Consider the following 26,404-nt stretch of genomic DNA (forward strand, 5'->3'; position numbering starts at 1 on the left):
TCAGCTCACTTTCATGTGACACAGTTTAGAAATTCAGACTCAAGGGTGAAACATTTCATTGATGCTTTTGCCGTTAATCATGAGGGGGATGTTCATGTTTTGTTTGATTTGAGTGCAGGACACAGATGCAAAAAACAAACAAAACAACAACAACAAAAAACTACTGGAGCTTCCCAGATGATGACGTGCGTAAAATGAGCCAAATGTCCACCATCCGGATCTTACGTTCACATACGTGTGAACATTTATAGTATTTTTCTTAGCTAAGAGGCTAAGACATTGCTCCGCTTCATTCAGTCTCTCTCTCACATACACACACACACACACATATCCACACACGCATTCATACTTCTAAACTACGCGAGAGAGCGCCGCAGTCGCTGCGTCACGGAGGACACGTAACGGCCAGAATCTGACCGGAGGAGACAGACCGAGACCGGGTTAGCGGGGACAGAGAAGAGACAGCAAGGGCCACCATCACCCAGATAAACCGATACTTCCTGCACCGAGGAGGTAAGCTTCTCTCTGTGGTTTGGATCCGTCTTCTTTAAGATTTCAGCAGGAAAAACACCCAGTTCTTACGCAGAGAAGATGCGCTGCAAAAGAAATTCCCCGGACAAGTTTGCTGATATGGCATTTTTTTTTTTTCTATGTGGGACTTGCTGCAGAATGACAGACAACCATATGGGAAGAGTTGCAATGAAATTAAGTGTGTAAATGGACTTGAAAATCCACAGTGGGCTTGTTTTGTTGTCTGAGAAAAGTTAAATTACAAAAAAATAAATAAATCTTTTGTTAAATGTAAAGCCTGAGAAGTTTATTCTATGGTGTGGGTCTCAGAGAAGGGTGTGGCTCTGTGTATGCAGAGGCCCAGTACCCCAGGACCTTGATTCAGACATTAAGTTAAAGTGTGTGTGCTATTTTGGGAGAGCTTCACTGGTGTCTTAAACAAACAGTACAGCTTTTAAAACCTGCATGGTGTTTTGTAGTCCCCTTTCTCTATAGAAATCTGCATAGATGTGTAATTTAAAATATATAATTTAATCTTATACATATACAATCATTGTAATTCAGTGCTCTGGTTCCAATTTCAGAAGTACACTGAAATCTGAGACAGTTATCAGGACTAGTTCCTCCTCCTGGGTTTCCATATGCTTCCGAATGGCTGCATTATTAGTTTAGAGTATGGCAGCTTGGAAAATAGCTTTCCTTAATGCAAATTCCATCCACCAATGAGTCATTAGGTGAATGTGAGGTCAAGTCAAACAGAAAATGGTCTCCCTGTTCCTTTTTTGGTGCTGTGCTGCTGTGTTCCCGCTCTCAGTTATGGAAGGTAGCACACAGTTAACCGGCCAACAGGCAGCCCACTGAACAGCCTCCCCACGTTGAATTTACTCTGTGGAGGAGGGATCGTCACCATGTGTCCCATAATTTCCCCCGCCGTAGAGGGGAAGGACCCCTTCAGTTGGGTAATGTTTGTAAAGCTGCCATCCAGCCTTGTTTAAACATTTCTCTCCCTCTCTGTAGGCCTGAAACTCCCGATTTCCAGTCAGTGTTGACACAGAAGACCAAACTCAGATATGGTAAGGGTATGGTAGCGCGGCCTATATCAAACTTCCGACCCGATCTTGTATACGAGTGGTTTTGTTTGCCGTTGAATGATGAGTGGATAGAGTGAGATCATCTGCTGCCAGCTGCCACCATGTGAGCCCTCCACATCATAAAGGCAGCAGTATAGGGTGTCATTGCTACCTGTGGCGCCTGCACATTTGATAGACACACCTGAACGCATCTTTCCAAAGCCAATACTTTATTCTGGAATTATTTAAGACCCGTCGCAGGCATGCGTCTTTATTGAGGTGAACTGCTTGCTTACATTCATCTGTACGTTACGCTGTAATGTTGTAGCCTTGGTAACAGAAGAAACAAGCTCCAAATACAAGGGAAGGAAGGGGTGGAAATGTAGCTCATGATAATATATCCCCATCAGGACTCCACACATGGCCCTTGACAAGTAATGCTATTAGTTTAGTTAAAAAGCGCGTTGCTAGCGGGCTTGTATTTGTGGTCCTGTTGCTATGTGGGTGAAGCCCTCCAGCTGTCGCGAAGAGTGATGGTCGACGTCGTGAAGCAGAGGATCAGAGCATGTGCAGTGGCCCCTCAGAAGGGTGGAGAACACATTCTGGCTCAAAGCCTCGATGCAGCAGTAATCTCCACGGCTGCAGCTGCACTTTGGTCTGAATATGATTGAATGCAGAGCTTCTTATGAAGTGCATTTTATGTTTCAAAATCTTTTTGTATTGTATTCGAACTACTGTATGTCAGACCCCTGCAAAGAGAGTTGTCCTGTTTGCAACCCGACTCCGTGCACACCCACTCCCCCCAGTGACAGACGCATGCGCCGGCCACGGACACACGCACACAGAGCAGGTTTTACTCTGATCTGCTGTGGGGGAGACAGCTGTTAAATAGTCAGCTGCTGTAATGGCAGACCTGACTGCTCCTCCTGTCCTAGCGCTACTTTTCACCCAGCCCTCTACTAACACCACGCAAGGAAGAGGCGTTCGGTTAATGCTCTGTTCGAAAGTGGGATATGCAGAGAAAACGCCTGTCCCTAAAAGCAAAGTGGATTCACCCTCACACTCAAATGCCAAATGTTGTCAAAAAGAAGTAGTCTCAGGTTGAGTGCAAATGCTTCGGAGTCTGAACAGAGGTAGTCATCTGTCCCTTTCTTGATATGTTTAACTTGGATGCTAAAATCAGCTACACAAGAATGTCTTCTAATGGTCATTTTGGTTCCTTTAACTCATCCAAAGAAATGTTTTGGTGACGCATAGCAGGAATCGCGCTCACAATCTTAGTTAAATGTGTCAGCATGCTAATATATGCTAATTTGTTAGCACACGGTGCCGCACAGCTGAGTCTGATTGGAATGTGATTCATTTTGTAAGCAGGTAGGCCAAATATAAAATGTGACCTGATGATAGCACAGTTTCTAGGCCGTCCCTTAAACAGTTATAGAGACATTTCACAAAAAAAGTAAAGGTGTGAGCGTAACGCTGGTGAAAGAAGAAACGCCATTAGGCTTTATCATCTGGGCGTCATGAATTTTCCCTCCAAATTTCGTGGCAGTCAGTTAAACTATTGGTATACGTAGAGGCACACTGCTCGCGTTTCAATGTCTGAACATAGTTTTGTAAATTTCTGCCACATAGAGGTATGGATTCTGAGATAATATCATAATGTGTCAGAGGCCTAGGCAGCATCCTGAACATCACTGTGCACTTTACTTTCAAGCCATCTCACCTCAAACTGTTTGAAATCTAGTTAAACTTCAGTTTTTTTCCCGCAGGTGTTCAGAGGCACAATAGAAGATGCTCCGGACTTTGATCCCAGCGCTGACGCCGAGACACTTTACAATGCCATGAAGGGATTCGGTGAGTGCGTCCCTCCTCTGTGTGTTCGGGTCATGGAGGCAGCCTATTTAAAGGTCGTCTTTCTTCCTCCTCTCTTGTCAACTGAATTATCATGCAGAGTATTTCTTCCCAGGGCGGTTGTGACAGCGGGGCAGGCTAGGATCAGTTTTTTTGGTCTGATGTTACCAGATGTTAAAAAAAATCTTACTTTGTGTTCCGCAGGTAGTGATAAAGACGCCATCTTGGACCTGGTAACTGCTCGAAGCAGTGCACAGAGGCAGGAGATCATTGCAGCATACAAATGTAGCTATGGACAGGTACATTTATTCATATCCGATTCGTCTGACATGGTTTACGTATCATGTTATGTAATAAATAATTGAGGTTTAGTTGTAGTTATAACTCTAGTAAATAAACACGATGATGCTCTTTCTCCAGGACCTGATTGAAGACCTGAAATATGAACTTACCGGAAAATTCGAGCGTCTCATTGTCAGTCTGATGAGAACCCCGGCCTACCACGACGCCAAAGAAATCCACGATGCTCTCAAAGTACGACACTCTTTATCCCGCCAGTCATATTCAGCGAAGAAGAAGCTATTTTATATTTAACTTATACTCTTTTTTCAAAGGGAGCTGGAACAAACGAGAGATGTCTGATTGAAGTCCTGGCCTCTAGAAACAACCAACAGATACATGATATGGTGGCAGCATACAAGGACGGTAAGGCATGTTTATGTAAGACGTCAGTTTAAGCAAACGGATGTTGTGAATACATCCATCAGAAGTTCACACTGATGTCTGCGTCTCCAGCTTATGGCAGTGACTTGGAGGAGGATGTAATTGCGGACACTTCGGGTCACTTTAAGAAGATGCTGGTTGTTTTACTTCAGGTCAGTTCACTGTTTTGTACCGTCTGCATAAGCTTGCGCACGCACACTTTATGCTCAGCCCCTTGCATTAGTCCTAAGTCTTCATGTAGCTCCATGGCCCTGCAGGAGTGTCCTCTCATCTCGTGATGTACCGCGCCTGCTACATATGGTTGTAATGGAATGACAATAAAAACCTCTTTGACCTTTTTGACCTTTGAAGGAATCTCATTTAGTCACAGACGCTTTAAAACGCTGACTGATCGGCAGGGTTTTGTTTTTGTTTGATGGTTCCAGGGGACCAGAGATGAGTCAGGAGTGGTGGATGCAGACTTGGTGGAACAGGATGCACAAGTAAGATTGTGAACATTTTATGAGTAAGTTTTTTTTTTTTTTTTTTACTGCTAATTCCCCAATGGGGTAGTAACACCCTTCATTAAAAGTAGTATGTTGGTAATTCTGTACATGATTAAAACCCTAGAAATATGATTCAAAACGAATAAAACCTTTGACCCAAATAGGGGGAATCCACAGCTGTACTACGAGTTCAGTAGTTTCAGTGAAATGGTAACCTCAGCACACTAATATAGAAATAGGTACAATACTAGACTGATGACATTTCACAACTGTTTCACTGGCATCGTTCACCAGTTAGCATGCCAACATTTTACAATGCAGACGGGGCTAATGTGAAGCATTTGAACATAAACACCACAAATGTCAACCTAATTGTGACACAGTTGGAATGGAAGTGTGCACCAAATTTCCACGAAAGTCCTCCATTAAAAACTGTGGCTCAAAAACTACTTAATTGGTTACAGCAAGGCGTGCATCCAGTGACAGACCTTGGACCTCGTCTGTGACATTTCTGCAAATGTTCTGCTATTTTTGCTTTATCTGTGTTATCTGTGTTTTCTCACCCCTGCGCAGGACTTGTACGCAGCCGGAGAGGAGCAGTGGGGGACGGACGAGGCCAAATTCATCATGATCCTGGGAAACCGGAGTGTGACCCACCTCCGCATGGGTGAGCCCGGCACTCAGGGACATTAGCACTACAGTGAGGCACCCGAGACATTCTCACTGTGACCTTAAGCCTCTCAGGTCCTGATGCTACACTAAAAACTGACGTCAGAGTGTAACTGTGAGAATTCTGCTTTGCAAACTCCTCTAGAAAAGTATTATGTGCATAGCAGATAAAGACACAGCTAGCAGAGGAAGAAAGAGTTTAATTGCTAATAAAGATGCTTTAAACTTCACCAACTTTGACTTGGTGTACCATCTTAGTGTGATCTCTTTCTCTTGTCTTTTTTTTGTTTAGTTTTTGACGCATATGAGAAGATTGCAGAAGTGTCCATCGAGGACAGCATCAAGAGCGAGCTGTCCGGAGACTTTGAGACCCTGATGCTGGCTGTTGGTAAAGAAATACACTTAAAACGTCACTCTACAGTTTACGCAGGTCATGTTGTTAGTTTAACACAGCTCTCGCTTCTGGTATCTTCTCACAGTCCAGTGCATCAGGAGTGTACCCATGTTCTTTGCCAGGCGCCTCTACAAGTCAATGAAGGTAAACAAGGAGCCGTTCAATCTGGTCCAAATCTATGCGTAGACAGAATATGACTCATCAGCACTGTAATTATGACACCTATATTTTAACTTGGGGCCTTATTGCAGTGCAGCTTCTAAAAAACGTGTCTTATTGTGGCCACACCTCCTCAAATAGTCCCTCATGATTTGTCTTCTTAACCTCCAGGGTCTGGGCACAGCGGACAACACTCTGATCCGGATCATGATTTCTCGCTCTGAAATTGACATGTTGGACATTCGAGAGTGTTTCCGTCTCAGATATGAGAAGTCACTTTACAACATGATTAAGGTTAGAAAAAAAAGCACAAACGTTTTTTTACACGCTCAGCATCTGAACGTAGTACACCCCTAATATGACTTTGTGTATGGAAACCAGGACGATACGTCAGGAGATTACAAGAGAACTCTGCTGAACTTGTGTGGAGGCGACGATGAGTAAGTAACAGAATGGCTGCAAACAAAAGCATGGGCTAACCAGATGGGGGTGGTAAAGCATCACTTTTCAGAAGTGACGTGTGTCTCAGTCATGAAAATCTTTTTAGCAGAGACTCTATTTCATAACAGATTATTTTTTCCTACCCAGTATGTTCCGCTTGAGGTTTTGACTTTGCTGAGTGTGCCATGTTGTGTCAAATTGATCATTACAGCTTAGCTGGAGAGTTCTTCCCTGAAGCTGCTCAGATAGCCTACAAGATGTGGGAATTAAGTGCCATGACCAAAGTGCAGGTTTGGGCCCCATCCGCTCCCCCTTTAGAAGTGTCACTGCATGTTTGACTTCCCACCGCCTTGCATCCTGATTACCTGCTTGGCCCTGCAGCGGTTTGCTTCTGGCAGTGCCACGAACGTGCGCTGATAACGCCGCCACGTCTGCACAGTGAAGGCTTTGTCTAACTGTGGATATGATCAGAATGCTCTTCACTGAAATACAAATAGTTTTTTGTTATAATGCACTCTGCGAGCCACCGTTTGCTTCGCTTTGTCCTGGAAGCCGGTGAATGTCAAAAAGATCTCGACGTTTCTGTCAACAAAAGGCTGTTTCACTAACACTTCACAAAACCGAGCTGTTTTTCAGCCCAGCAACCTTTTCATTGTTGGTAATGTCATGAGTTTTAACCTCCAGAGGGCGCCCGCCCCCTCAAATGTCAGGAGATCGTAAAACTATGCCGTTTCATTGTTGTAATAAGCTAAATAATCTTTGAACAACAAACCACTGTATAAAAAAATCTATTTTGCATGCTCTGCAAACCGCTCCGTGTTTATGGCTCACAAAGCTAGTGCATTTAATTCACATATGAAAGAGTGTGCATCAAACACAATCTCACTTGGACACATGATGTTTGTGTGTATGTGAAAGCACTGACTGTTCCATGTTTGTCATTTCCACTACCTCAGCTAAGGCCTACAGTCCGCCCTGCGCCTAATTTTGACCCTGCTGCTGATGCGCAAGCCCTGAGGAAAGCTATGAAAGGATTCGGTATGCATACCTTCCCAATAAAGCACTTTGACACTGCAGGGATGGTTTCACAAAGCTAATGTCATTCCCTCTTTTTTGACCACAGGAACAGATGAAGATGCAATCATTGACATCGTTGCACACAGAAGCAACGCACAGAGGCAGGAGATCAGACAGACCTTCAAATCCCTACTGGGAAGGGTGAGAATGACCCATGATTGAAAATAATAATAAATAATAAAAATAAATGTGGAATGTGTTTAATTTGCCTTCATTAACGTTTTGAGACACGTCTACTACCATGACAACTTTCTAACAAGTCGCTGTGTCTGATGATCCAGGATCTGATGAAGGACCTGAAGTCTGAACTGTCAAAGAACTTGGAGAGGCTGATCATTAGCCTCATGCTGACCCCAGCCGAGTTTGATGCCAAAATGATGAGAAAAGCAATGGAGGTAACGTAGGAGTTAACCATTCATGCATTTTTTTTTTTTTTTTTTTTTTTTTTTTAACCGGTCTTTTCCCAGCCTGTGACAGTTGCCGTTTTTCACAGAATACCGTTGTGCCTGGATGTCCTAGCAATTACACAGAAAGTATTTGCTAATCAAATGACAGAATTTCCTTATGCAGCAATCTGACTCATTCTTTACTCAGGAACTGATAAGAGATATGTGAAAAAATAGTGTTTCGTAACTTTACATCCCGATTTTATCATTTTAACGGGAGCTGAATTTGATTATTGGCTTATTTGCTTCATAGGCCATAATGAAAAGTGAATATGTCCGGTATAGCCTTTCGATTTTACAAAGGACTTCCTCACTGACTCACGGGCATCAGCACAGGATTAGGAAAGTGTGTATTTAACATGCAAATGTACATTATGGAAATAGGAACCAAAATAGAGGAACTTTTTATATAGATATTATATAGATACTGTAAGAACATGTGAGGAGGAAGAGCTCACGACTCTCTTCCTATGTGTTTTGTGGCTGTTGTTTGTCTGAATTTACATTTTTAACAGGGGGCCGGGACAGACGAACACGCTCTGATCGAGATCCTGGTAACCAGGGGCAACGCAGAAATACAAGCCATGAATGCGGCCTATCAGGAAGGTGAGCTTGGTCACAAAGCAAAGCGTTACAGTCACTTCCTTGTCCTGGATTTTTTATTTTTTTTTGGCCACATGCAACTCATTGTTTACCCCCACTCTACAGGCTATAAAAAGTCTCTGGAGGAAGCCATTCAGTCAGACACGTCAGGTCACTTCTGTCGCATCCTAGTTTCTCTCGTGCAGGTAAAGCTCATCATCATCATGAGAACTTAGACTGTGTTTAATTTCCACGCCCACTCACTGGTTGCAGTCTGATTTGTGCTGTCTGCTAACAACCTGCTGACAGTGGCAGAGAACACAAACCTCTGTGTGATAACTTCAAAACATTCCTTTTATAATGTCATTAAAAGAAAAAAAATTAGATCAAAGATGACCCTCTCTAATAATTTACATTAAACTGCTGCTGCCATGTACAGGGTGCAAGAGAGGAAGGCCCTGCAGATGTGGAAAGAGCTGATGCAGATGCTCAGGTGATTTGGTGCATCCTGTAAGATGTTCAAATATGACCTGGAACATTGGGTTCAAGCGTTTGCTCTTTGTGAACTTACCAGGAACTTGCCGATGCATGCAACGCAGAATCTGATGACATGGAGATGAAGTTCATGAGTATTCTGTGCACCAGGAGCTTCCCCCATCTCAGGAGAGGTAGTCAAAGCTGAGCCTTACAAATATAGCCGTTTTTGAATTTCAGCTGAAAAAGATCTGGCGTGTGATAGGCGATAACGCGCTGTGCTTTTCACAGTATTCCAGGAGTTTGTCAGATACACTAACAAGGACATTGAGCAGATTATCAAGAAGGAAATGTCGGGAGATGTGAAAAACGCCTTTTATGCAATAGGTAACGACTGTCTCTGACTTTAAGCTTGATTTTGTTTTACTTTCAAGTCTGCTGCACTAGAAATTGCTGACAGATTGTGCATTTCTCAGGACTTTCTTGCTCTCTCTTTCCTCTTCAGTTTGCAGCGTGAAGAACCAGCCCTCTTATTTTGCAGACCGTTTGTACAAAGCCATGAAGGTATTTGCTGCCACATGTCCTCAGGGCACAGGATGCCAGACAAAACAAATGATAAGGTCACATTTTCTGGTGCATGTAATATATTTAGGTTTTGTGTTCTTTCTCTGTGTCACTAAGAGCTCTCAGACAGCAGCTGCTACTATAACCAAATCAGAATAAACAAAGACACATTGATGCTCTCTGCAGGGCCTCGGCACAGACGACAGAGCGCTGATCCGCATCATGGTCTCCCGTAGCGAGATTGACCTTTTCAACGTCCGTAAAGAGTTCAAGGAAACGCACGACACCTCCCTCCATGAATTCATCCAGGTAGAAACCATGATCGTAAGTTCGAGGCTTCGTCAACTAACACTTTTGTTTTGTTTCGTGTGTTAGCATGTGACCCGCGTGTCTCTGTGGGGTTTTTGTCTCATTGTCTTTGTCCCGCTCTGTGTGAGCATGTGCTGCACCTCCATCGTCTGCTGCTGTGGTGGGGTGGTGGGGTACGGTAATCTATAGCTTCCTGCGGTGGACTATGGGTCTGTGGCTACCGCTCAGCTGTTTAGGAAATTCCCTTGCATGCTTAACTTCCTCTCTATATCTGCTGCAGAGACAGGAAGTTCCTAAGAGCACTTCTATAATAACTTACAGATGAAATCACCGTGACACCAATACAGACGAGCAAGTATAGGGTGCCCTGAATTGGCTTTGGCAGAAAAATGATCAGATTGTGCAACAGCAAGGATTGCTGTATAGTGTTTATTCTGAAGTGTGTATGTAGTGGAAAAGGTTAGTCTTTTGTACAGTGAATTTGTAGAGATATGTAGATGGGTTTAGTGAGGCAGTCTTTTATGTAGCAACAGAGATTCTGTTTTGAGCAATTTGTTAAACACTACCTCTGTGTGTTTATTTAATGATTAGCCAATTTAAAGTAGTTTAATCTGGCTTGTTTTGCAAAATTATCTTATTTCCTTTCTTTCTGCAAGTTAGAAGATCCTTACATATCTCACGGCCTCACAGTAAATTCACCCAACACCTCTAAAGCTACTAACTATAGTAACTCAGTATATCGACTGAGTTTCTCGGTTGTGGGTTTTGTCACAGTTGGACTGGCTAGTAGTTCTCCCTTAGCTAAGCTTACCAGTTGCCCTGTGTAGTTTCACATTTACCATACAGATGTGAAAGTGCTGTCACATATATATAGGCAAATAAGTGTAATTTCCAAACTAAGGAACCGTTTCTTTAAAAGAATTTCGCCTCACATAATTAGGATGATGACGACGGGTTATAAAATTCCTGTCTGACTGTCAGCTGATCTAATACCACTGATCACTCCGGGTTTTTCTCGATTTCACGACTTTAGTTTTGCACTGTCGCTCCTGTGTGAACCTGCTTTTCAATGTCACATCCGCGATGACTAAATGTCAGCAGACGCGAAACATGCCGAAAACCGTATTTTCCATGAATTCTCTCATGTGTGTTTTCCGTCCCCGTCCAGGGTGACACCTCAGGAGACTACCGTAAAACCCTGCTGATTCTCTGCGGAGGGGAAGATTAAGCCAGTCGACAATCCTGTAGCCTTTTTTTCACGGACTTCGGTGACCACAAGACGAGTCTGATCACGCAGTGAAACCGTGGTGATTAATGTCGGTACATCTACTGTCAGTGTTTCTAATATCTGCCACCACACAGCCAAACCAAGTGACCTATAACCTGTAAGCCTTGTAAGCCAGTTTCGTGCTCTAATGTCTGCTCCTCACACCCAACAGGAGGATACATGTCTTTTTCTTTTTTTCTTTTTTTTACTCATCTGTAACACGAAGATATTCATGTTAGTGCAGAAATGGGTTTCACATGTGTGACACATTTGCGATTCACAGGTGCGCAAGTAGTGCTTTCAGACTGTAGGCCGTCCAATGAATACTGTGATTTTAAGGTATCGCATATGCCACAATTAAATGAATAAAATGAACCAAGTGTTTGTGTTTTCTGTTTCCTCTTTCATCTGGATGCATTTTTAAAGTGTATTGCACATAACGAGACCACAGACTTTACTTTTTTTTTTTTTTCACAGTATGTGAAATGGGTGGGTTCCTGGTTTGTATTTGGCAGCTCAATGATTAACTGTGTTGATACTGGCAATAACACAAGGCTGTACGAAATGGGAACTAGAATATTTAACATCAGGAAACTCCCACTCTAATTCAGAGTCTCTTCTGCTAACCTCTCAAAAATACCCATAAGTTTATTGTTGCTCGTATTATAGTAGTGAAGGAATGTAAATAAAGGCTGATTTAAACTAAGCCTTTCCATCCACTTTGATTTTATGCAGCAGACTTGTAGCAGGTCTACACACACACACAGCCAGCCACACACTTAAATGATCAAAGTAAAAAAAAGCGTAGCACACTTCTGTACCAACATGACACTTTTCGCTTCATGTGTCTATGTTGCACTTGTGCGCACGTTAATGCAGGAGAAAAGTGCAAGACAGCTGCCTCCGTTCTTGTTAGTGTCTCAGTTCATTGCATATGTGCGAGCGCAGCTGCTGTCAGGCCATGTCAAGTTAAAAGAGGAAAGAAGAAAAAAGATGTATGCGGCGAGGAAATCCCCTGCAGTACGCCAATATCCAAGGCAACAAATAAGAGTCTGCAGCAGCCAGTCAGTCAGTCACGATGGTTTTAATGGCACACCCAATGTGAAATTGCTCCATTTGATGATAATTACGAGAGATTAAGAGATTACTTCAATAGCACTTTGTTAATATCTCTATAGAGTGTGTACACTGTTCTTGAATTTCCCTTTTGATAGCTGGGGGAACTTTGTACTGTGGAAATGTTCTGCTTGTACAAATAGACTTTAGTTTACATATTTAAAAGCTGTCATGACCTCGGAGAGATGTTTCTTTACGCTCCGGCATTTTATTCACAACCTCCGTGACTGTGGTAGCATCATGATGTGATCATGTAACAAAGCACTATATGTGTACTATATGTGTACTATATGTGACCTACTGAACTGTGCATAGAAGTACAGACCATATATGCTACAATTTGGTTGTGCATTTTTCTTGAATTTAGTCAGGTCATGTGCCTTTGTTGCTCTTTTGCATCATTCAGGTTCCTTTAAACACATCTAGTTGTGCAGCATGGTGTATGTGCTGCAAACCACACTACAAAAAAATCTCTCTATATAAATATATATAGTTTTTAATGTATAAAGTTCATGTGTTCATGTGTTGTGTTACTCAGTAAAGGCAGGCCACACAGTTGGACACACACACACAAGGTTCTGTTCAGGCTGAGCCTAGTATCAGGCCATTTTACAGGGTTATGGGAATTCCCCAAGTCTCACAGTGAAATTGCTTCCCCCCTATTCACCAGTTTCCTTAAAAAGTGCCTCTCCGACATAAGCTGAATGTGTGGGTGAGTTGTTGTTTATTTGTTTTAACGTTTGAGATGTAGGTACAGATTATTTTAGATGTGTTATTATGTATTATCTTGCCTTTTTTAAATTCAGGGTGGGTGGGAATCTTTCTCTTTTCTTTTTTGGTGTCACTGAAATGAGTGTTGTTGGTCTTTTGTTGAACATAACGTGCCAGGCAAATGCAGCATAGTGAAAAGGCTCATTTCTGCTTAACGTGCTTAAAAAGAAATACCATTAGTTCTGTGACTGTGTTACTGCTGGGAAGTACACAGTTCACTTGTTGTAAATAACTATTTAATCCTAAATGAATGCTTCTCCTGTGTTTACTTATAACTTTCTTACTAAAACATATTTTAAATATTATAGATACTGAAGTTAAAATAAAACAGAATGTATCTTAGAATCCTTATTTAAGAGTTGTGCATACATTACAGCCTGAGAATACTAACTATATGTATACTTGACAATCTGTTCACTGGTTTCATGGATTGAATAAGATCCAGAGTTTAGATTTGCTTTTAAAGATGATACAAGTCGCCTGTTAAAATCTGAAAGGAAAACATGTCTCCTGCCTGTGTGTGTCTAGTCCAGTTTTATTTTTTTTTAAAAAACTGTGATAGAAACTCAGTTGCGTCCCTGAATTAATGCCACGGGAGGACGGCTGGAGTCACTGCCTGGCTCACAAAAGGATGTTTTGTATTAAATAGCACAGAGCTAATGACTATCAGCTGCTAATTTGTGCTGCTATGAGATGGGAAACTGGCCTGTCCCTGTGTCCCAGCAGGGTGAGGTGAACGCTCCGTGCTTGTGACTCCGTGGGGCTTCGAACTGTCCATTACTCTGCTTCCTCACATGTCCTCCCCTCAGTCCTCTGTCTTTCTGCAAGGAGGTGAATGCTTTAAAATGTTATGATAAGCAGACTAGAGGGTAAAACAAATCATTCAAGGACGACTGCATGATCGGTGACGTTTCCTGTATTTTCTGCTTTGTGCTGGCAGCCCCAGAGTCACCACCTTGTTTATTATTTCAGCACGTCACAGCAGATAGAGGTGGAAACACCATGCACCATGTAAATACAGGCAAGGTGTTTGGTGACAGGCAGGACTGGGGGGGAAAAAACAGCAACTTCTGAGCCACATGAGCTGTGTGTTTGTCTTTTCCTGTAGCTGGCAAATGGCTCTCCAGAGAAAACATTCACACATTTACATTATCCTGCTGATGGGACACATGCAGTTCAGCGCTATGTGTGTCAGTTGTTTTGCTGTTGTATATCGCTTTGACTGAAGCATGTGACTCACTTCAATCTGAAGCACTTTAAGACTGATGAAAAGAAGATGAAAAGGATTTTCAGATGAGGCTTACTATTACTCAAGCACACACCCATTACACATCACCGGCCGTCTACCCAGTCTCTGGTTTTGTCACTCGTTCTCTTTCTTAACAAATTAATTTCAGAGACTTTAAATCAAAGACACAATGAGTAGTATAATGAAACACCCAACGTCACTTTTTCATGATAGGATAGCTATTAGTAAAATGGTTTCTTTGTCAGGGTAGTTTAAACAATAGCTGTACTTCAGTGCCCTGGTGTTGGGGCAGTTTTTTTTTTTTTTTAACAGGAAGCAACAATGGTGACCACATAAAGAGAAAACCAGAGGTGTGATTCAGATAACATAGGGTTCATCGTGTACCTTCATAGCTTAAAATTATTTTCCAAGTAGTATTTCCTGTGTTAATACGACATGCGTCCTGATAAGGTCCCAAGGCCGGATTTTATTTTTGTGTTTTTTTTTTTTTTTTTAGTAGGAGTGATATGCTTTTTTACCTCTTGGCAGTTAAATTAATCACAGTTACTCAAAGCCGTGGAAACACACTCAGTATCAACTGCCCTTGAGTGGTTCGATCTGATTGTGCGTTCTCATGAGCTGAGTTACACAGAATCACGCTTAGTGCTTCCAGTTAAGAAAGTAATGGTCTCTGTAACACCTTGAAGAAGAAATACGACTGCAGATTATCTGTTTGTTAATTCCCACAAGATGTCACTATTGCTCTAAATTATTTTATTATGCTCCCTTCAGTAAAGTACTGAAAACTAAGGGAAACATAGATTTTTTTGGTCATCTTAATGTGGCGCGGTGCTCTTCACATATGACTGACAAAACGATTTAGAAATACTGTATTTGCCACAGCCTTTGTGGTGTGAGGCAAACACACAGTTTCTATTACATGTTATTTGTGGATGTTGGCATTTGATTTGTATATTTCCTACTCATATGAATGTGGAGGTGAGTTTTGATAGCATGAGTGCCAGTTAAGTTTAAGAATTCGGAGTGACAATGACACAGCAATTATTTTGGCTTGATTATAGTGGTGAGTCCTCTCGATGTCCTTACCAAACACATAAAAGCAAGGTATCTGGCTGTTTTGAGAGAAAAAAAAAAGCAGAAATAAAGGCTTAGTGTTGTGTCCACTGTACGCACATAGAAGTCTTAAATAAGGCTCCAAAAATTAAATTTTTTAAGACTTTACATCTTACACTTAATGCCGGAAAGACATTTAAAATGAATCATATCATGTCACAAGAAATAAAAACCCCGGCGATGTTGTAATATCACAGTTAAAATGATCCGCTAGGTAATTAGTTACTAGATAATCATCTAAGGTTGTAAACCGTATGGGATGGGATTTGACAAAGCAAGTGTTCTATGTATATATTACCTCTTTTCACTAGTTTTTGACAAGACAACAAATGATTTATTGATAAAATATTCAAGTCTAAATAAGACTATTGTTGCTTTATGAACGTATTTATTTTCTCTCTGGCTAAATAGTTATATTAAGCTGTAGTGAGGCTTTAAAAAGCTCAGTATAACTTGAACTAAGCCTTAATGTTCAGAGGAAATATGTGATGCAATCACAGAAACCCCCATCAGCCCCTTCTCTGAATTTATCAATGAGGGAAAAAGTCATTCAGTGAAAATGGTTGGGTTTGTCCCTGGACTATGGGGGATGGCTTTCAAGAGGTTTTAAAAAAAGACGAATAAAATGGTGTTTTATTAAAATCATTTATATTCAAGTGAAAAATCAGGCCTGTTTTTTTTTTAATAATTATTATTATTAGCTTTACTAACCCCTCTCACTGTATCATGTGAGCTATTTTTACGATTCGTGGATATTATGTGTGTATAAATTTCTGGTAAAAACTCTACTGTGAAATGTGGATATGTAAAGCATCTTGCTCCAGTGTTTACATTACGGTCAGTGGTTCCCGTTGGTTCCCCCGTGACAGCGAGCTGCGCGCTGATTGGCCGGCCGCCTGTCAATCACCGCTGTTTACATCAAACGTTGCGAGGTGGAATTTCCCAGGTTACAGCATAGACTCAGTAGACCACTTCCGCAATAGATGTCGGGCAGAGAGACGAGGCCACTGCGAGCTGAAAGGTACCCAGCCAAAAGACACCTCTTTGTTTCTTGCTTCGTCGTTTAACTCCGCATTCCGGCTGACTTACTGCATCGATAAAACTATCTGTAGCGGGGGAACGGGAGGCGCTAGCGGCTTCCTGTGTCCCACTGTCATCTAGTGTTAGCTAGCCCAAAGCTAACGAAGATGTTGCTAGCAATTTGCATGACAACAGCGAAAACTAATATTAGCTTTCTTCAGCCAATCAAGGTAGCTATCATTAGCTAGATTGGGCTGTATTTGACTCTCGTCTGTTGGGTAGATGTTCGCTAGTCGGATTTACTAACATTTAGCGATTTCTTTGCTCTGCTTTTGTCTCTTTTTCTCCCTCGGATGTGGACGCTGTAGTTGTCATATTTAGCCATCACACACACACGCTAGCACACTTTTGCCAGAATGTGTCACCCTGGCAGGGTAGCATCATGGTGATACTGGTGTCTTTTGTCCTCTCAGAGCCGCCGGAGGGGGCTTTATTGTCTTCACCGAGAGTTTACACACGTCCTGGTATGAATTATAACTTAGACAGGGGGTCGACAGTGCGGGGTACAGGACGTGGTGTATTTGCCGTTGCTTTGAGTGGCTGGATCATTGCTTTACCATATGTTCAATAGGATTTCTACTTAAGAACAGGGAGGTAATGTTAAAGTGACTTAACCTCAGACTGTCTAGCCAAGGCTTCAGCTGCTGTCCTTCTCCTGCATGAAGAGTTGATTGCACATTTTATGGTTGTTACTCCTCTACTGTATCGCATACTTGTCTCAAATTGTCTCAGTCAGTATACTTTTAATTTAAAATTCAAACACAGTAGTTTTCAGTGCAAAAATTGCAAATATTTGTGTTTTTTTTTTGGTTTCCGGGAGACTCGTTTTCTGCAAAGGTCATCAACTCCCGACTTCATCTTTTTGTGTTCTTTTATCTTCCGCTGAGTAGTTTTCTAGCACTTTTCTGTCTTAAAATAATAATAATAAAAGAGATTTATTTAGTTAAAAAAAAAAAATGGTTGTCTTCTTTCCACAGTTCATAGGACCATATGTAGGAAGTGAGCGACGGCAATGGAAGGGAAAGGTCCGTACCGCATCTATGATCCAGGTGGGAGTGAGGTCAAGGCCAGGGATGAGGCCAGAGGGGAAAGCAGCTATCGACAGCTACTGGAGGAGAACAGCATATTGAGGGAGCGGATGAAGGGACTTAAGAGCTTAGGTAAGTTCCTAAAAAGAGAATGGTTATCAGAAGTCTGTGGCCTGAGGGTGACGCTGCCTTGTTCCTTTGGCACCACACGTCTGCTCCGTGTCTTAGCCGTGGATGATGCTTGTATGCAAAGGCGTGTTTTGACTGTTTTGCTTGCCTCCTGTGGCGACACAAGCTTGCAAAGGCATCACATGGTATCACCTGTAAGAGGTCACATAACTTAGCTCTCCCGTCAAAACATTTGAATGAAAGAGCAAAAGTGTCAGGCGCAGCAGTTGTAGTGGAATGTGGCAATACCTGATAATCTTTCATTGATCGTCTGCTGGAGACTTTACATGCCAGAGATGTGAGTCTGATTGTTTCTTTGTGACTCACCAGAGCAGTGCGTATCTTCTGAACTCCAGTCACATCCTACTTGATGACTGCTCATGCTGATAATTCTGGCTCTCGCGGCGTTCGTTGAAAGTCAGATTAACTGAACTTGGTGCTGAAACTTGCAGGTGACTTGTTGGAAGAGTCTCAGTCGGAGGCATCGAGGCTTCGACAGCGAGTGGAGGAACTTGTCAGAGACAACGAAGCCCTGAAGTCGTCCAGCTTTGCCGCCAGTCTGTGTATGGGAGGACCAGTCCAGACTGAGGCACAAAGTAGGTTCCACAGACTTGATAGCATTAGTAGTAGTTTTTAAATTTATAGACATTTATGCATATTTTGTGATTGTCACTACACAGACTTGGTATTCTACTTTACTGAAGCTTGCGTTAAACTGGATGTGGGTCCGATTTATTTTCAGGTAAACCCTGTTTACACCCCACTGCAGAACAGAAGGAGGAGCAAATAAGCTGTTTAGGGAAGACCCTTCAGTCTGAGAAGCCCAATGTAAGTAATTTGTAATTTCTGTTTGAGAGCTTTCTGTTCAGAAATAATTTTGTAATCACTGTAGAACTGTAAAAAACACTAGAGGTTGACATTGCTATTCACTCTATTAAAATATAGAGAATGACAATTTGTTATGTTTAATGTTTTGGTCTCTCCAGGAGGCCTTATCTGAGTTTGAGGTGGTGAACATGGAGGGAAAGACTCCAGACGCCTTGACTGTACGTACCAAATGTGTTCTTGAAGTAAACACCCTCAAACTTCTTGAATCGTATTGGTTGTCACAAAAATGTATAGAATATCACAGTGCTCTAGCACAAACTAGTATTTATTAAGTCGTGTAATTTATTAAGGCTAAATTTAACCTTTCCTCTTTCTAGCCACACCCTCAAAATTGGGAATATATATTCTTGGCGTGCTCGTTGACTCACCAGCAAACACAATAATGGTAGCTCCGAGTCAGTCGGGGGAAAGTCCAGGATTATTACAGGCTGAAATTACACTGCTGATTCATTCGCACACTACATCCCAAGGAATGTGTCAGTAGGACACTATGCCATAATATTTCAGACACGCGCCGTCAACACTAATGTAGCTGGCTGACCTGCTGTATAGGGTAAAATTGTATTGCTTGCTGTGTCACAACACCACACCTAAAATGTGGATGGTTCCCACAGCCAACTGCAGTCTGTGAGGACTAAATATAAATCCAACAGGACAAACAGGTTTTTGACTTTTCAGATTAATCAGCAGCCTCTTTTCACAGCAATAGTATCACGATGACATGCTGGTTTAAAAACCTGTGTCATTAAGAAAGGGAGTGACTGTTTACCTGTGTGGTTATCTCCAGGCCGGGTCGGCGGCAGGAGTAATCCCCCTCCTTCCTCAGGAGAACATCGAGCTAGCGAGCCAGCTGAAGAGATTAGAGAGCTCTTTCAGCATATTTGCAGAGGAGTCCAACCCCAACCAGCTGTTGGCTCATCTTGGCCGCATGGCTGTGGAGTTTCACCATCTTTCCTCAAAGGTCCAGAAGAATGAGCAGAGGACCTCCCTCCTACAGGTATGCCAAACAGCAGCCGTATTACAGGATGAATCACCGCCATGCTCTGTTTGGGATTTAAGTTATTTCTCTGAGATGAGGTCATAGTAGACAATAGAGTTTGTTTGAAGTAGTATAACACAGTAGGAGAAAATGTGTACACAATTAGTCATGACTGATAAAATACAACTTCTAATTTTTATATGTTACTTGTAAACCATTTAGGTGCTTTTTTATCAAAAGCTACAGTGCGAGTTTTACGGCAAATTTGTGCCTAATGATGCATAAAAGACTAGTAAAAGTCTTTCTGTGGCAGGTTTAAATTGTTTAGTGTGTAATAATGACAAATTGTAAAGATATAAAAGTTTCACCATCGCAAAAATAGTAATATTGATGTCTTATACGGTCTTCCATTTACAGTCGTCCATTAAGTGCAGAGTGTACTTGTCGTAGACTAATGTTGTAGTCCCTCTAGTTATATTTGTGTTGACATGCACATGGACGACTGGTACTAAAGATACCAATATTACTTATGTTGCGATGGTGAAAATGTTATATCTGTACAATTACCCTGCACTTAATGCCAGAGACTTTTTCTTCTTTGACCCTCAAAGTTTAACTTTACTAGTTTGTATTGTATGAAGCCAGATAGAGTCAGTTTATTTGCTGGGCAATTGGATGTGTTGTAATTTCTATATTTATTTCGGAAGTACTACCATAAGCTTTAAAATAAAAGTGTTTTTTAGGTGTAGATAGAGAGAAATAGCCTTTCTTCATAAATATATATATAGTTTTTTAAATCTCAAAATACATTTCTCATTATACCATTGTGTTAAAGAGAACTTCCTCTGGGTATATGCATTCAGATGTTACAAAGGCACTGTTATTAAACAGAATCATGCTTCATATTGTGTGTGATGTGCTTGTTTTATAGACTCTGTGTGAGCAGCTCAGACAGGAGAACAATGAGCTTCGAAAGAAAATGGAAGAGGATCATCATATCAGGAATCGAGACTTGGAACAGCTGAGGTAATGTTTTTCCTTCTCTTTTAGTTTGACTGTGCTTTGTGTTGCTTCTGCTGCAGCAGAAACTTCATTATGAGTAAGGCTAAGAAAAACAAATGTGAGGTCTGTAGCGCGCTTCTCCACAAATAACTAGTCGCTTACATCTTGTTCCAATTCTTCTGGTCTTTCTTTTTAAAACTGTGGACAGTCTTTAAGTCCTTAATAACCTTTGGATGGTTGTATTACTCAACCTACGTGTACTGCTGATAACAGAACATTACACTTGTCATGGATGTTCTCAATTGACCATGCTTTCATTTCTCATGGGGGATTATTCCAGTGCTTTCAGTTGCTATCAGTGTCAGCTAGTTATTGTAGGTTCTTCCCATCAACAATCCTCAAGCTGTACTTCATATATCAACAAACTCTGGAACAGGGGGCATTTTCCCCCCCTCACAAATGCTATCATTTTCATTTTCTTGCCAATTCAGACAGGAGAATCAGAAACTCAAGGAGCTGGTCACAGGAGGAGCAGCGGCAACAGCAACAACTGTGTCGCCATCTGACACCGAAACTCCAGAAGCCAAAGAGGAGCCAGTTAAGGAGGAATCTGCCGCTGTCCGATCTAAGATGGAGGCCACCACACCGCAGAAGGTAGTGTAAAGTCAATTACATGGCTTTTTCTTTTTTTCATTCTGTTCATATTAAATAACTTTACTTAATGTAAGTAAATCTTTCCTATTTTTACATCTAATGTGTTTGATTTTGTTTGTTATTTAATGCTAAATTATCCCTTGGGTTTCTCAGTAAATTTGTAACTTACAACTTCCCGCTCAGATGTGCGTAACAGACGAATGTTGTGGATTTAGGAATGTTCTGTGTTCCCCCACCAGAGTGGAAAGGCTGCAGAGAAAACCCCGACCAAACCTTGTGATGTAGAGGTGTATGAGAAGAAGATCAAGCTTTTGGAGAAGCAGAGAAAGGATGTGAGTCGTACACACTTGCTTTCTTACTTTACTGCTCATCCTCTTTTGCCATAGGGGAAAGTCTCTGTGCATTTTGTTTCCTATATGTTCAGCGTTGTTTGTTTCACTTTCTGGCGCCTGCTTACAGGTACTGGAGGTGAACAAGCAGTGGGACATTCAGTGGAACTCCATGAAGTCACAGTTTGAGCAAAAGGTACAGTAATGACTTTACAGCTGTCGTGAAGGGTGTGGGAAGACATAGCCGTGTCCTTGACAGTTGAATCCTCCTCATTCCTCTGAAAAACATTTTCAGTTACGTATTTGTTTTACTCTCACTTTTTTTTTCTTTTTTTTTTTTTTTTTTTTAAAGAAGTTGGACATGCTCATATAATCAACTCACATGTCTTCTTTAGAAACATGTTCACTTTATATTAAAATTCTCCCCCGTTGTTAAGTTTTTTCATTAAAAAGCAGAGCACAAAGATGGATGTACATGTGCAGTAAGCGAAGTAGACTGTTCATCCATAAAACATCCGTAAAACTGTCCTCACTTCAATTAATCTGTGCTAATAGGAAGTCCTTTATAGGGTCAAACATCAACAAAATACCGCTGCATTCATTTCAGGCTGTGCAGATATTAAGTTTAGTAACAGCGTGTCTTATTATTACACTTATGCGTCACTTTATTTCATGAATTACTGTTGCAGTAGTAACACGTTTGAATTTGATTAGTTTCTATGTACTGCTTTCTCCAACAATACATACAATGGGTGAAACTTACTACACAGTGATCCCTCTATAAAACTGAGAGAGTTGTGACGGATGATGGGGCTCTGAAGTGTGTGTGCTTCACCTGGCAATGAAGCAGCAGCTGTGTGTGTGTGTGTGTGTGTGTGTATGTCTTCTTTTTTTTTTTTTTTTTTAATTTTATTTCTCAATGTGCTTGTCCAGTGGAAAAGGTGCAATCTTGCAATAGCTCGCTATCTGTGCGCTCTTACCACAAGGCCTGTGACAGCAAGAATTCCCCTCACCTCTCTGGTACCCGCTGGCTTCTGCTGTGGTGCAGTCAGAGGGCAGCGGAGACACACAGCAGATGTACACACTCTCACACTCGTACTCACACACCTACGCCTGTGCACACCCACAATCGTGAACAAACCTACATTCACACTTTGTTCAGACGCAGACACCATGCAGCCTCGGGTTTAAACCACACAACCCTAGATAGATCCATTTGCGTCACTAGGTTCGTTCATATTTTACCCAAAAACAGAACTGCGTGTTTGCAGATGTGCCTTTGTTGCTGTGGCTTTATTTGTAATTTGATAACGCACATTTATAAAGCCGTGTTTCAAGACATGTACCAGAAGCTGTCTATCTTTATCTTTTTTTCTTTTTTTTTTTTCTTTTTTTTTTAACCTAAAATGCCTCAAGTACAGAAAATTGTAAGTGTAATTACTGAGTGATATCCAGAGCTAAATGGGTAACATTGTCCCACAGATCACAGACCTCAGACAACGGCTGGCAGAGTCCCAGAAAACTGTGCTTGAACTGGAGGCTGAGCGAGAACAGAGACAGCGCGACTACGATAAGAAGCTGCTTCTAGCAAAATCCAAGATCGAAAATGTACAGGTGAGAATAAAAGGACTGAAGATCCAGATGAAATTGTTCTGGATAATGAAAATTAAAATAAACAGGAAACTAAAACTAACATTTTGAGGAAATGTATTTTAAGTTCTGGGTGTCTATTTGTGTTTTCAGGGGGAGAAGGAGTGTTTAAACTCCGAGACCACCGAGCTGAAGCAGAAGGTTCGCTACCTGCAGGATCAGCTGTTGCCCCTCAGCAAACAGAAAGAGTACCAGGAGAAGGAGATCCAGCGCCTCAACAGGGTGAGTGTGGAAGAGATGGTTAAAAAAAAAAAAAAAAAAACCCAAAAACAGCCATTTCTTTTTTCTTTTTTTTTATGTGTCTAATTTAGTTTTGTCTTTCTCCAGGCTTTAGAAGAAGCCTTAAACCTGCACCCCCCTTCAACCTCCCAGCAACCTCCGGGTCAGGGCAACTTTGCAGATGCAGCCAATAACCTGAAGAAGCAGGAACTGCTCACTCAAATTGCTGTACTAAAAGAGCAGGTCAGACATGCTTCGAGACACATGCACACCAGGTATTCGGCGCACACCTTTTTAACGCGCTTCTTGCGGTTTTTGTGCTTCAGGTGAAAATCTTTGAAGAGGACTTCAGAAAAGAAAGGAGTGACAGGGAACGAATGAACGAGGAAAAAGAGGACTTGAGGCGACAAGTGGAGAGACTCCAGGGTCAGATTACTAATTTGACCAATCAGGTGAGCTGTGTATTTTTCTGTATTTGACACTTTCTTGAACAAGACATGCGCACGACCGCACATCTTACAATGAATATAAATATATATATATTATAAGTGAAGCTCTCCTGAACTGATTTTTTGATTGTGTTTGTGTGGTTCAGCTTCACCAGGCACAGAACGAGTGCCAGAGAGAGCGGACAGAGCGATGTAAGCTGGAGAGACTGCAGATGCAGCATCACAAACAGGTACTGGCTGCAGCTCAGGCCTGAGCCCGACAGTACTGCAGATGTGTTGAAATGCTGAATTAAAAGGCACCTTCAGACTGGACAGGTGACACGATTGGTCGTTGTGGCCGAGTACATTAAGTCAGGGAATCAAGCTGAAGCACATGTGGTATAAAACTTGCAGAGTAGCGCCCCCCTGTGACGGAGTACAGTCTTAGACGGCTGTAAGAAGTTCATAGGGGACAAACGGATGCTCCAGCACAAGAGCCTCACTCCAGTTAGCTTGTTTTGTCAGTGCCTTGGGGATCAGCAGGTGGAACATTCACACTCCTCAGTGGGAGGCAGCTGCAGCAGGGTTGAGGGTCAGCAGTGGCCCATGCCATGACATGGCCGCTGCGTTCGCTGAGAGTAGCAGCCGCGCACTGATCGGGGATCACATTTGTACTTGTGATCCCTCGTAGGGGCAGCAGCAGGAAAGACGTACCTCAGACCCCACGTCAGGCTCAGTGAACGGCCCGCTGAGCCCTCCCTACTGTGGTCCCTTTGTGCAGGTGGGACCGCAGGGCCTTGAGGGTTGGCCCATACACTTCCCTCCCCGGATGCCCAATGCAGCAGGCGCCACAGCCGCGGCCACCGCAGCACCACCCCCTGTACGAGACTTCCAGCCTGTTAACCCGGTAAGGGTGCTCTAAAGCCCCTCTGTCTCTGTCTCTGGAGTGACTCTGGTTCACTGAGGAAACAAGGCTCTTTTCTTCTCTCGCCTACGCTTCCCTTATTTGCTGGGAGCAGCACGCTTACATTCTATAACCATTGACAGGTTACAGCAAAGACTTAAGGGCTGCTTGCTGCGATGATTAAGGATGTTTAGAGATTTGAACTTGGATGGTGCTTTCTGTTTGGACAGGGTTTTCCTTGGCAGATGTCATTCCCTCAGCCCAGAGGGGCCAGAGCAGTAGGAGAGAGTTCTAGACCACCACCAGAGAATGCAGGTAAGGTGTACAATAGTTTATTCTTGTTTATTCAAGGTTACTTTCTTCTTAACCAAACTCAGCCAAAACCAAATATGTACTTCCTCACCGTGTTTGCAGATCTAAGTTCAAAGCAAATATGTTGACATTTAAAAACTGTCTGACAATTTTTTAAAGCATGTTCCTAAAACAAATGGGCACTTCAGTTTTTATTAAACAGGCAACCGTACTACTACATTTGTTTAAAGACCATTTTTCAGCTCTTGATCCGTAGAAGTAAACGATTATATTCGTGATAAATAAACATTACTCATTCAAATGTTTTTTCCCTCTACAGTTTAGAGGTCTTAACACATAAACCATACCAGCCTCTACCTCCACTGCCAATTCATCTTTATTGTTTTTGGTGTATTTTGCAAATCGTCACTCACCCAAAGATCGGTTTGCCGTTCTATCGTGTTATTTTGAGTTTTGTGTCAAAGAGCAATAGTTACTGTATTGAATACACTCAAAAGGGAACTGTGCAGCAGCAGAGGTTGTGACTCGGTCTTTATTTATTTTTTTATTTTTGTGGTGCCTGTAGATCAGCCAGCAGCAGCCGCAGCAGCAGCCGCAGCAGCAGCAACGGGATTTGGAAAAAGGGAGCGACAGAACATTGACCCTGGAAAGCACTAAAGCATCACCGTACCCACCTGACGGAGTCTGGGTAGTAGCATGAAATCAGTTTTTGAGTTGACAAGGTGTGATTTGATCTATAATTTTCCTACTGAACTGTAGATATTCTATTGTAATGTTGTTTATACTTGCGTTTTATAAGCCTATTTGTGAAACACTTCGCTATTCTGAATATATACATGAAATATTATTTAGATTTTTTTATCGGGATCTTAAGTCATTTCTTAAATAGGTTGAAATAATTAACATTGTTCAGGTTTTTGTTTCGTTTGTTTTTTTTTTTCCGGAAAATAAACCTACGTGATTGTCTCTCTGCAAGTATGTAACAACTTGACACTTTACTTGTAGGGTCACAGGAAGCCATTCCCCAATATGACTACGTATACTCATTCCAACAATGGATGATTATATAGGTACACTGAATCATAGAATTTACAATGTGAATGTTAATTGATTTGAGGGTTTTCTTCAGTACCATCGATGTTATAGACCTGTCCCATACGTGTAACTGTTCAAAGGTGGTTGTTGGAATACAAAAATTTTGGCAAATGAATTTTGATGGTATCATACCAAAAACATGATTGTGATTACTGATTATTTATTTATAACCTGCTGTTTTCTGATAGTTGCATTGACTAAGTGTAAATCATTGTCTTTAGTAATGCTGTTCTTTCTATGTTGTTAGTGTAATCCCAATATATTGTAGCTATGAACATTGTATGTTTGTATCAGACACAATACACAATGCACAGTACATACACAATCTTTTTTTTTTTCCCCATGACGATGGACCTAATCTCATTAAACAACACTTCTACTTGATTTGACCACTC

At 41.8% G+C, this 26,404-nt stretch overlaps 2 protein-coding genes across 5 annotated transcripts; both read left to right on the top strand.

The window, feature by feature from the left end:
- Window positions 1–1,418: 1,418 nt before the first annotated feature.
- On the top strand, window positions 1,419–11,454 carry anxa6 (annexin A6; the record flags this gene model as incomplete). The annotated part of the gene is made up of 24 exons (XM_084549877.1): window positions 1,419–1,469; window positions 3,353–3,441; window positions 3,643–3,733; window positions 3,855–3,968; window positions 4,049–4,139; window positions 4,230–4,309; window positions 4,583–4,639; window positions 5,216–5,309; window positions 5,604–5,699; window positions 5,791–5,849; window positions 6,036–6,158; window positions 6,246–6,304; window positions 6,517–6,595; window positions 7,262–7,343; window positions 7,429–7,523; window positions 7,664–7,777; window positions 8,344–8,434; window positions 8,537–8,616; window positions 8,850–8,903; window positions 8,985–9,078; window positions 9,176–9,271; window positions 9,390–9,448; window positions 9,635–9,772; window positions 10,926–11,454. 24 exons carry the CDS (start codon window positions 1,419–1,421, stop codon window positions 10,983–10,985), a joined length of 2,046 nt encoding a protein of 681 aa, XP_084406003.1. The 3' UTR covers window positions 10,986–11,454.
- A 1,380-nt stretch (window positions 11,455–12,834) lies between these two features.
- Window positions 12,835–26,393, top strand: tnip1 (TNFAIP3 interacting protein 1). Of its 4 annotated transcripts, none has more exons than XM_084550187.1 (18): window positions 12,835–12,852; window positions 17,331–17,513; window positions 18,002–18,145; window positions 18,292–18,377; window positions 18,536–18,595; window positions 19,225–19,434; window positions 20,348–20,442; window positions 20,910–21,072; window positions 21,312–21,404; window positions 21,532–21,597; window positions 22,884–23,015; window positions 23,145–23,273; window positions 23,379–23,513; window positions 23,597–23,722; window positions 23,866–23,949; window positions 24,390–24,605; window positions 24,833–24,917; window positions 25,480–26,393. In XM_084550187.1, the coding sequence occupies exons 2-18, from the start codon at window positions 17,366–17,368 to the stop codon at window positions 25,569–25,571; spliced, it is 2,064 nt and encodes a 687-aa protein (XP_084406313.1). In that variant the 5' UTR covers window positions 12,835–12,852; window positions 17,331–17,365; the 3' UTR covers window positions 25,572–26,393. The 4 variants fall into 4 exon arrangements, with proteins under 4 accessions (XP_084406313.1, XP_084406312.1, XP_084406315.1 ...); XM_084550186.1 differs by lacking the exon at window positions 12,835–12,852 and adding an exon at window positions 16,182–16,294; XM_084550189.1 differs by lacking the exon at window positions 12,835–12,852 and adding an exon at window positions 16,182–16,294 and having other exon boundaries at window positions 24,480–24,605.
- Window positions 26,394–26,404: the final 11 nt, after the last annotated feature.

Source organism: Chelon labrosus (genome assembly GCF_963514085.1).
Source record: "Chelon labrosus genome assembly, chromosome: 8".
Taxonomy (NCBI): Eukaryota; Metazoa; Chordata; class Actinopteri; order Mugiliformes; family Mugilidae; genus Chelon; species Chelon labrosus.

Excerpts from the sequence above, each read along its gene's own strand:
- tnip1 (XM_084550187.1), top strand. The coding sequence starts at position 17,366 with ATGGAAGGGAAAGGTCCGTACCGCATCTATGATCCAGGTGGGAGTGAG. Across the intron at positions 18,146-18,291 it reads AGTCCAGACTGAGGCACAAA|GTAAACCCTGTTTACACCCC; the intron begins GTAGGTTCCACA and ends ATTTATTTTCAG. Across the intron at positions 24,606-24,832 it reads ACTTCCAGCCTGTTAACCCG|GGTTTTCCTTGGCAGATGTC; the intron begins GTAAGGGTGCTC and ends CTGTTTGGACAG.